The sequence below is a fragment of the Tachypleus tridentatus genome, chromosome 10 (genome assembly GCF_004210375.1).
Source record: "Tachypleus tridentatus isolate NWPU-2018 chromosome 10, ASM421037v1, whole genome shotgun sequence".
NCBI lineage: Eukaryota > Metazoa > Arthropoda > Merostomata > Xiphosura > Limulidae > Tachypleus > Tachypleus tridentatus.
The window spans coordinates 172,466,488-172,478,801 of record NC_134834.1 but is presented as its reverse complement, the minus strand read 5'-3'; the positions used below and the strand labels follow the sequence as shown (position 1 = coordinate 172,478,801).

The following is a 12,314-nucleotide window of genomic DNA, read 5'->3' as shown; positions in this document are numbered from 1 at the left end:
ACATATATTAGCCAAATTCCATACACCAAATATACTATTTTGTAGAATTTTATACATTTTAAAATTTATGAAGATATTCCTACCATTTTATCAGTTTTCATAATAATGACCAAAAACAGATTCACCAAATGATAAATATCAAGCCATAATTTATATTTACTTACAATTTTGTAATTTCTTATTGTTTGGGTTACTATTTAGATCTTTGTTACAATAATATTAAGATAAAATAGAAACCTGAAACAAAATACTAATACATTCTACGTCCAACAGACAATTTAAGAAACTTGTTATGTAATTTCCATAGCAAATAAGTTTTCAGAATAAAGGAAACTGGTGAGTAAAAAGCTCAACATTCTAAATTTGAACTGAGAATCACTAGAAGTGGAAATTAATTCTGCACTTTGGGTAGATAGGTACTTTATATCTAACATGCATTTGTTAACTAGCTTCATCTGATTTATTTGTCTCTTGATAATTTATTCTTTTCTTTGATATCTCTCTTTTTATTGTACAGTTTTACCCTTCTTATTGTATAAAGCAGTCAGTTCAGATAAAGATTTAGGATTAGTAACATAACTATTCTTTATTTATTAGTAAATCAAACCAGTATATCAATGAAATCATTAAGATCACAAAACTTCACTTTCATTACCTATTCCATAGTATTTCATTTTTTTGTTATATCCAAATCCCAACCTTTACTGTACAGTTCATTTCTATAATGATTTATCTGATTAGTTTTGCTAGTTGCAGTCTAACTGTTCAAAGTGTTTCAATTGACTTCAATTTTTTTATCTACTAAGTCACTGTTTTCTTCTGACAGATTTTAAACCTTTTCTTTACAGTTTTCGTTATGAAGCATCTACTTCTTTACATTACACATACCTACTCTGTATAAGTCGTGTGGTGACCACTAGTTTATTTAGTACCTTTATGTGCTTTTCATTAACTTACTTGGAATTTTTGGTGCACCAGCCACATACTTATTACTTTACTATTACCATGGTAAATATATGTTGACATGTATCAAAACATACGTTTAAGTAGAGCAGGGTTTCATTAAATATTCTGATATACACTTATTACACACATTCTCACAAATAACTTGAAGGAATTAGAAAAGTTTACATCCAAATTAGCCTTCTGTTCAAGCCTCCTTTACTATAGATTTTTTTCCATCTCTTTACTAATTGGCATTTCATTTTTCATCTCATGATTTAATCATTTCAAAGAAAAATATAAATATGGGTTTAGAACCAAGGATTTGAATGGAAGATGTAAATGGCAGAGATAAATTCCAGTTCTAAATAAATAAGAAAGGAAGTGTATATAAAACAATTATTTAGTTATACATTACCAAACTGTCTCCAGCATGTCTCTGAACAAATTGTGTTTATAAAAAGCAACAACAACAAACCTTTGAACTATTTGAACTTTAAGAAATTTATTTATTATATACTGCTTACACTTCTGTAAAATTTACTGATGTTTTGTGTTTTAGCAAGTTAAATTTGTAATTGCTGTGGATATTGATTCCACATTGCTGTTTTGCAGTTAAAAAGACTTGAGATGCAAGTTACTGATAGTTTATCTATATATATATATATGTAGCATTATTAACTATTTTGTTTAAGACTAAATGTATATTTTACTTTCTTTGTGCAACATGAATTTTGTTACAGCACAGAGGAACTTTCCTCTTTTTAAAAATGTGGTTGTTCTATTGGGGAAATGGATGAACCATAAATTTATTGTGTACTAGAAATGAGGTTATAGGGCCTGGAAGTGGGGAAGTTCATAAGGTGTGGTTGTAATAGCCCATTTTCTTTTAGCTTTGTCATTCTTTGTAAAGTTCCTGTTCCACAATTAGTTTCTTTAATTTTAGCTCTTAATGTTTTTAATACGTATTATAATTAACAGTAAAATTGAAACATGCACTGGAAACCTCAGTTACTACATTATTATAATTGAAAGATAATATTCAATCAGTTTTCTTAACACCCATACATTTTAGTCATTCTTTTGCAGTAAAAATAGAAAAAATGTTTATACCAGGACTCTGATAAATACCTAATCATCCCAAATTAAACATAAAATTGAATTAAACAACATTGTACCATGCAATACATCTGTGTTCTAACCTCTGGTCACTTTCCCTGTGTATGTAGTTTTAATTTTCAGAACTCTAGATTTTATATTGTTTATTAGGTTACAAAATGGTATTGAAAACTCTTTTCTTCATTTTTCATTGTAAAACTTACTGGTTTTTAAACAATTGAAAGAGCTTCAAGATTTTTACTTTCTTTGGACAATGGTTAATCTTTTATTAAGGTATGGAATACTAAACATAATTTTCTTCTGTTGTAGATGGTTATTGGATAATGTTGAGTATATAATATTTATTTATCCAAATAGTTGCAAGTGTTTATATAACATATAACAGTGTTTTCTTGGCTAATTAGAAGTTATTTTGGAAATTTATATCTTGATGAAAGTTTCAATGGTTGTATCTGTCTGTTTAGTGATGGTTATATATCTTTGTGAATGTTGATTTGATTACTGACTGAACATCAGTGATTTGGAGAACAACACCTGGTACATTTAATGTTACAGGTCATATACATTAATAGGCTTATTTTTATAACATTCTTAAAAAGTAGCTGTTAGTATAAAGGCACATTCTCTGAATTAAAAAAATCTGTTATTGTCTATAGAAAAAAAAAACATGCAATAGGTTTTAGTGCCAATAGTTAAAATTAATTCAAATAAAATACAATGTTTTGAAAACACTTTGGACTATGGACACTGCAGATATTCATGAAAGAAAAATCCTGAAAGCTGTCAAACAAAATGGAAGGTGTAGAAGATACTGAACCATGGTAGAGGATATTTATTTATTCTTTGTTCACAGAAATCCATTTAATTTTTAAAAGCTACAGTAAATTATTCTTGCAAAGGTAAAAAATTACCCTGTTCTTTTGGTTTCCACTATTTTGCCTATAAGTTTTAAGAAAACACTCACACCAGCCTGTAAATTTAAGCAAAGTTGTAGCCTGTTACTTTAATTTAATCATTTTTAACGTGAGCAAACTCATGATATTGTCTTCTTTCTAAATCTGTTTTTGTCTTATGTTCCAATTCATGGTATTTACAGCTTCCTTTCTAAAAATCTTATACAGTTCCTGAAAATTATAAACAGCATGAACTTTTTCTTGTAGTTGTCATATATATATAATATACATACATATAGGGTTGCACGGTCCCAGAATGAAGGGTTGCAAACTCTCAGTATTCTTTTCAAGAGCCCTAGCAAGGTTTTCAAGGGTCTCGTAGTTTGGAGTTAATAAACTCGAGAAAAAAAATTCAGTGTTAATGAAAAACTTATTTACAATGTACACTACATGTTTACCTTCTGCAACTGGAAAGGAACATGTTAATGTTTAATAAAAACCTTCATATTGTATCTGTTTTTTTTTATTTACCCTAACTCTGTATTATGTCCATTGATTTGACAGACATATAACCACCACACAAAAGTTGGTTGTTCATCCTAGGTAGTTCAAAGCTTGTAACAATAAACATCTCCTTATACAAAAAAAATAGTTTTATTGCCTTTTGAACTGTCTAATTGATATTTGTTTACTATATAAATTGCAAATCCCATGGTGATTATGCAGCTTGCACATTGGTATTGAATTACATAACAAATGAAATACTCACAAGTATACATAAGAAAAGTTTATTTATTTTACTTTTGTAATAATAAACAAAGAATGCACATGAAAAAGAAGAAATACAGTGCTTACCAAGGCTTTTGTTTTTTGCTCTTGACTCTCAATGAAACTTAACCTTGTATTTTTTATACTGATTTTACTATTGCATTAAAGAATTTTTATTTATTTAATTAAATAATGCATGAGGAAACACAGAATAACATGTGAAAAGGAAACAGTGTTACACAACTACCACAGTTTTTCTGGCTTTCTAACTGTGTGACAAAAATACATATGTAAAAATGGCTGGTTTGGGTTCAAAAACCAGGACACAAAACTACACTGACAAACACAACACCCACATTTATAAAATACAATGTGATAACTGCCATGACTTTATATTGGAGAAACAATTAGAAAAATGGAAACCAGATTTAAAGAACACAAAGTCACCTTTACATGTTTTTGAACACTGCAAATTAAATAAATGCAACATAACCATAGAAAACACCCAAATACTAAATAAAGAAACAAACATAAACAAATGCAAAATTAAAGAAGCCTTACTTATACAACAACTCAAGCCTAAAATAAATTAATACAAAGGAACAACTTTATACTTATATTAATAAATATTATCAAACATCTAAGCATGCCCTCCACATTCCTACACTCAGTTACACAACCCCTTTCAAACATGTGGTCAGCTATCGGTTAGTTACCTCTTTCTTTCTTTGTGAACCTGATGATGACCAAAGAAGGTCAAAACGTTGTTTGCTCCTCTGCATAAAAACTTTTCTCAACCCAAACCAGCCGTTTTTACACGTATTTTTCTCTACAAGTGGGTTTTCTCCTCATCACGGATTGTGTGGCGAAAGTTGTTAAAAATGTTGCTAAGCTTGTTGGTGTGTTTACCATGTGAATAAAGTTTGAATTTGAGTGAAAATTCAGTTTTCATAGAGTAAAAAAATTTTTCTATTGGTTATAAATAATAGTCTTAAATTTGAGGGAGAACTATCAGTAAGTTCTGAAAGAAAGTATGTGACAGGTGGGTGTGGTAAGAGGGGTTCTAATTCTGTTTTGTGGCTCTGTAACTAAATAAGATTGTCATAAAAATTATGCTTTGCCTGAATTATAAAAATACCATAACGAGTAATTTGTATTAAATTTCATACTTCTCAGAGGGGTGGTAAAAATAATTATAGAAAAGGAAGACAGATTATAAACATCACATTTGTCATACTAGGAGAGGTTTAGAAGTTCTTGAATATTTCCTTATAAAATTAAGAACTTATAACTCAAATAATACTGAACATTGACTTGTTATCTACATTCTGATGCTAAATTAATAATAAAGTAGTTTATGTAAATTTTGAACATAATTCTCTGAATGGTTGTGACTTGTACTTTGACCTGTCTGAAGTGAAAGGGTTAAATGTGATTTTTTATGAAGCTTTATTTTTGTGCAATATATTGTCATTCATAAAACCTGTTTGAAGTTGATTGTGGAAAACTGTGTGCAGTTTAGTTTTTTATGGTACAAAGTTCGAAGCAAAGTACTTGTGCTTGCCTTCCATGTGGGGTGTATTGAATTGTGTATTTGGTATCCATCAAATCTCATGTATCCCAACAAATTCTTGTTCATACAAAACCCAAGAGTTAAGGTTAACAAAAATTCTGAGGTTGCATATAATGTTTCTTTTTATAACAAATATAATCTTATAAAGTAGCTGCTAGTATAGTGACACATTCTCTGGATGACAAAACCTGTTGTTTTCTTTAGAAAGAATCTCGTGCATATTGTTCATTGCATGCAACAGGCTTTAGTGCCAATAGTTAAAATTAATCCAAATAACTATTTTAACTGTTGAAATCACTTTGAGAAATATTGATTTTAAGCATCTTAGCAAATTGTTTGCATATTAAACTTTTTGTACAACGTTTTAACAGCGGATTCAAGAAAGGAAAATCAAACCAACATGCATATACTTTAGGCTAACTAGTATGAGGTGTAGGATAACAAACATCTGTCACTCAATCAGTCTTAAAGTTTAAATATTAATCTAAAACCTTTGTGAGGAATCATGATTTTTTATGTCTCTGTACCTGTATTATATTTCTAAATCTTGGGTGTATCACAAAGGAAAGTAGAAACCGTTTTGTTTTCTAATTCAGATATTAGAAGTTCATTACAACTTTGTTTCAATGTGCCATAAAGTTAGTTTATTATTTTTGTGAAAAAAGAATGCAAGCAGTCTTCTAAATGCATCATATCTGAAATTTGTTATGTTTCCTCTTTTGCATCAACTCTGCATTGCAACTACTTTTGTATTATTTTATTTCACTGGAAACTTCTTATAGAAGGGCATTCACATCTAAACAAATAATATTGATCTAGCTATAAATCATCATAATGATACTGTTACTTGTATTATGATATAATGGTGTATATAAACTGAAGTGACAAACATTTGACCTGAAATTCATAGTACAGTAGAAAGTAAAATTGATAGGAGATACAGATTTGATTAATTTTATTTGTCAAATAAGAAGCAGCTTTTTAACATGAAGGGCTGTAATAAGTATTATTTTTAAGTTTATTCTATTTTTTAAAACTTAAAATAAAAAAAATATATGGTATTTTAAACCACAGGTATTTTGATCAAAACTTTGGCATTTAATGATCAGTGTACAGATAAAGTGTATGATTTCTTAGTCTAGATAATTACAATTGAAATAATTTTTTTCTTTTTCCTTATTGTAAATTTTTGTCTTGCAGTGAGGAATACTTATGGTGAAGAGGATACTTTTCTGAGTTTAAAGTTTCTACCATATGATTTGTAATCCAATAAAAGTGACATTGAGTGTGCTGGACTGAAGTATCATTTATGTAGTTTTTATGAGAGATCATTTATATGTAACTGTACATTTGTGTATACTGAATCTATATAAATCACATTTATACTTGATAAGCTTGTATACATATTTATTTATGTTTAGGATTTCGCATCTTAAAGAAAAGAAATTACACAAAACCTTTAAGTAAAATTTGTTAACTTGCATGAAGTCTGAGAATTAATAGGATTGAGAGTCTATCCTTACAAACTGTAATGTACCTGGATAGCACAGTTCTGAATCCCATTCACTCTCCTTTACTATATGTCATGTGCATTTCCTTACAAAAGCCATGTGTGTTGTAGATAATTGTGTATAGTGACACAAACCATCCAGCATAGTGTTTGTTATATGTTAAATAAGAATCATATTAGAACCCATATCTTTGTTTAAGACGCAGCATATGCTAGAGAAGACAGTATCTGTGCTACTTGTTTTTTGTAGGTAAATGTGTGTTAATCATAAAGTATAGTGATTGTCAAAGAGCTTCCTTAGTTGTTTTTAGAAAACTATAGTTTTACGTATTTATGTCTATGAAATATTCATGATATTTGTAGTTCTTTAATTAACAGTCAGTCCTAAAAATTGCTTCTTTTGGTGAACCTCAATTTTCAAATTTTTATTGTTTATGTTTATCATGATTGTTTCAGTTGATGTAGTATAATTGTACATATTACTTAATTTCCTCTTTAAAGATGATTGCAAAACAGACATTTACATCTTTAAACATTTGTGTGTTATTAGATGCTAGACTAGAAACGTTATATATAATTAGGAATACTCATACTGTAGTACAATAAACGTTTTCAAATTTGTGTATAACAACTTAAAACTGGTTTATTCTACTTATCTGTTTGTTTTGAATGCTTACAGCTACTTTATACATGTTAATCAAGAATATTTACATTTACAGCAAAAAGAATGTAGCAGAATTATTTTGTAAGTTTTCTCTACAGTTATATTTACAATTTATGAGCTAGCTTAAATGAAACATGCAAGAGAAATGATATGCAGTAAATACAGTTTTAATATTATGTCCATTGAATGGCCAATGTACCAACCATATTTTTCTGGCTTGGAAGCTTTATGAAACTTTTAACCCTAGAACCCCATCATTGGGTCACTAGGACCCCTATACTATATGGTGTTAATAATTGAAAATCTAACACTGGCATTCTAGGATTAAGTCTTCACCCAAAATTTATACTGTTGTCATGATTAACAATTTTTTTAAAAACAACTGTGTTCATTTCTAACTAAAACTTTGATATAGTAGGATAATTATGGATCACATTTTTGCAAGTTTATAGAACATGAAGATAATTTTAGCTTTTCCACTCCCTCTTTATAAAGGTAACAATTTTTGAACAATGAGTTTTAAATCTGAAGCCCAGTGAAGTAAGAAACTTTTTTTTTTTTTTTACAAAGATTCAGAAAATAATACTGTGCTAAGTTGTAATTTAGAACTGGATAAATTCCTGTCTGTGTAATGATGTAGATACAATAACAAGTTAAAACAGAATTAATTATTACTAATTTGATACACTCATGTTGATGAGACTTTATTGACTGATACTGAAGTCAGTAAGTTAATTTGTTTACTCACAGTTATTATTAAAAATTACAGGAAAGTTTAACTTTTGTGTATGATAAAGTGTATAAAATATTATAATTTTAAGTTAATGAATTAAAAGGTTTTAAAAAATATATAAGTATGGACATCTAATGTTAAAATATAAAAACAAAACAACATATCATGCTTGGTGCCTTCTAGTGTGCTAATATTATATGAAGAAAATTTACTACATGTTGGCATAAATTTATTGTGTTTTTCTTAACTTGATACTATTTGAAATATTCTACTAAAGTATGTGTTTCAAGATGGAGCTTTTACATTGTGGGGAGCTAGCACAAATATAAGATTTTGTTGGCCCATAAGAGACATTTTGAATGTGACAGCCAAATCTTGTGACTCAATAGGAGTGACATCATCATAGTATGCTGTAATTTTTATATTAACTCACTGTACTTTATAAAAAACCTTTACTTTGCTTCCTTGCATAGCTCTTGTTTAGCTTCAACAAGAAACTAATGCTTGAGTGTATGTAGCTCTACAAGGAGACCAATACACTGCAAGTTTATATGTGTATTTCTTTTGATTAGCTAAAATATTTTTATGAAGAAAAGTGGCAAGCCATAGCCATGTTATCTTTACTACTTCCTATGCTCATGTTTAGTAGAATTTAATAACACTTTGCTTATAGCAAAAGGTAATCTAATTAATCGTGATATATTTTATAAAATATAAAGTTTTGGCCCACAACCCCTAGTGGCAAGCAAGTGCAACTGGAATCTCATTTTTTTCCAATACTTTACAAATAAGAATTAAATGTTTTGAGTTTAAGTATGCTAGGTTTGTTTCACAGTTAACAAATAGATTTTACTTAACATTACGTCCTTAATGTGAAACAAGTCCTAACAGACCACAAAAGTTACAGAAAGATTAAATGAACATTTTTACAGGTGTTTGTTTGTTATATAGTGATTTGAATCTTTATATGTTACTTATTAATTTGCTTAAAACTAAAAGCTGTAACTAATAAAGTGCAAAGTTATGAATAAGAAACAAAAATGTTGAAATTACTGTGAAATATGTGTGTATTCAAGTTTGTCTGAGTTTATTTGTTTGTTATTTTCTGAATTACATTTTATTTATATTTTAATGTAATTTGGAAGAAAAGACTCAATCAGCATTCTTACATCATAACTAAAATTTACCAATCTTAATTTAGAGTGATTTACACTTAGTGAAAGGTAGTATACAAAGTAATAAATCCAACCTAAAGTAGTGGTTTGAAATAAAAGATGAACAGTATTTCCACTTGCTAGTAAATTGTAGAATCATTATTCCCTTCAGACTTTCAACAGAACCATGTCAGTGCTCAGTCTGAGTTATTACAGTATAGTGGTATATTTAGGACTGAGCTAAAACATTTTCTCCTCGAAAAGTTACGGTTCATGAATAATTACCTTGAAATGATTAGTTTTGTTACAAGTTCAATTATGTATCTCTTCAGGATTTGTCAAGGTCACCCAATGTTAAGAACTCATCAGAATGTAACTAATTTTACCTTTGGCAATAGATATTACCTGTAGAAATTATAATGTCTGTGTTAATTTTATCTGTAAATGTCTAAGGCTTGACATGTCCTAGTGTTTAGTTTACCTTCAATATGAGGATTCATGCTTCATGACCTGTTGCCCCAAAATCGTACATTGAGGCTGAGAGTGAGTTATATGAGCAACAGTCAAATCCCACTATTCAGTGAAATCAGATAAAAGTAGCTTCAGAATTAGATATGGGTATTGCTTACATAGCCATTGTGTCATTGCATACAAAAATTCTTAAACAGTTGGAAATATAGAATAATTTCTTATAGTTTTTTTTTAAATTGTACTTTAAATCATCATATTATTCCCTCGAAATGTGTTTGGTTGGTAACCTGTACATAGGAAAAATGAAATAAGAATTTGGTAAAAACACAGGTAATGGTTTCATATAGTCTTAATTCATGAGAATACGTGTCTTAAAAACAGGATTTGGTTACGTCTTGGATTTCTTTCATTATTAAAGAAAATTAAGAATATTTGTATTAACCTTGTTTAATTATGCCTAAGGGCAATGAAAGATTATCTCTCTATTGTATTCAGTATAGCTGCATAGAATCTTTGTTAGGAAAAATACAGTTATTGGACAATAGGGAAGGGCACCCATATCAACTTTGGTGAGAGAATTGGCTATAGCCCAGTGTATTTCACGTATCACTTTTGGTATGTATCCAAGTTTTAGAAAGGTTAGATTTGGCTATAGTCCAAAAACAAGAGACTTGAGTTTTATAAATATGCATATAGAGAAATTAGTTCTGTCTGTAGTACGGTTATTAATTATATACGTGACAAAAAATAATTAACTCAAAATATCATCTTCCATTCGTGCAGCCTTTGTTATGGTTTTTACATACACATGTAACAAAATAATAATAATAAACTAAAAAGACCATTACCTAATTTATTTTATAATAAATATCACCATATCATTTCGATCTTGTAACTGTACCGGCCTTAGACCTATGGAAAGTACCCAAATAAAAACGGGAAACAGACAGTGTATTATAATTGAGTTTATAACCTTACTCCAATAGGCTTAGAAAGTTTTTTGTTCGCTAGTAGGCAACCGATAGTAAAACGCTTTATTTAATTAGTAAACGAGGAGATAAGTATAGGGTACTTGAAACCTAAGTTAAATCTTAAAACTATTCTGAACAGCAATATTTTATGTGTTTAGTATATCGTAAGCCGACGTCTTTTTTTTTTTTTGTTGTTGTTGTTGGACAAAGATCATTTTAAAAGAAACTTACTCAACGTTGTGAAAAGTATTCTTGGGTTTCAGGATTCTGCGAATCACCATGTTTGTTAAAACTTGCTTGTTAAGCCGCATGTTATTATGTTCTGTATAAAGTATATTACAGAGGATAATTTTCAGTAGTTTTAATAGTTAATGAAATTTTTCGTGTTTTTTTTTTCAAGCGATAATAAACTGAACTTGCTGTCGCAGAATAAATTAACCATAACGTCTTATTTCAGATATCTTAACAAAATTATCGTGACAGGAAAACTCAAAATACCTTATACGCGAAGTATATATTTTATCTCCCGAAGATAAAAGTAAATACATATGCTAAACTTGTATATGGGTCGAAATGATTGATATTTTTTATCAGTATTGACTTTACAGTGACATTAGTTCAGTATTATTATTATTAAACCTATTATTAAAATTATTTGTGGTATTTTAGCTGTTTGTGTTTATGTAAATTTTGAAATTGGTGGGAAAACGAGACCGTGAAAAAAGGTCTCTTAACCGCCACTAAAAAGAAGCTTAGACCGAGTAGAAATGTATGAGAAAGCGGAAAAAGAACACACACACACACGTGTGTGTATCGCTGACGTATTTAAAGACAAACAGTGCCTATATTATGAAACATCTGTTTACTGCTGTATGCTTAAATGGTATAAGTCATTGATTTCCATCACCTTTTTGTATGGTTACTAGTACAGCAAATCATGTAATGAAGCAGTATTACAGCGAAAGTAATTTTCGTGCTTGTACTCGAATACAGAAGTGTTGAAGAAAGTTTGTTTTTTTAATGCAAGCTTGTTTGATATATGACAATACAGGGTGACCAAAGTTTTATTGTTTGTTTTACAGTATAAATTTTAAAACGATGTGATGTGTGTAATTAATTCGAAGTATCTGCTGGGTTGATGAAATGTATACACATTTTAGTCACTTTAATCAATCTTTATTCTCTTTTTCTAATGGATGTGAAATCATATAAGCCGGTTATCAGAAACTGAAGAAGACGAGAATTTTATGATTACGAGTATACTATTTCTTTAACGTCTGCTGCACTTTTCTTTGTCTTGTTGCATTTGTTAATAAAATGTATAGAAACAAACCTTCCCACGAGTGATTATTTTTTAATATTATTACGCATTAAACAAATTTAAGGGCAAGCATTTTGAAATAGGAAAGAGCGTAATGTCCTTTTTATACAGCAAAGAGAGTTACGAAGTTAAAAGTAATAGATTAGAAATTAAGAAACATGTTGACTTGTTTTATTTGTGTGTGTTATATTTTTA

General features: G+C 29.1%; 1 protein-coding gene across 2 annotated transcripts in view; it reads left to right on the top strand.

Moving 5' to 3' along the window:
* Positions 1-12,130, top strand: part of LOC143230920 (uncharacterized) — a 42,836-nt gene extending 30,706 nt beyond the window's left edge. For both annotated transcript variants that reach the window (XM_076465242.1, XM_076465243.1), the window contains exon 5: positions 6,496-12,130. In XM_076465242.1, the coding sequence (XP_076321357.1) occupies positions 6,496-6,560 (65 nt within the window). In that variant the 3' untranslated portion in view covers positions 6,561-12,130. The remainder of the gene's footprint in view (positions 1-6,495) is intronic.
* The last annotated feature ends 184 nt before the right edge of the window (positions 12,131-12,314 follow it).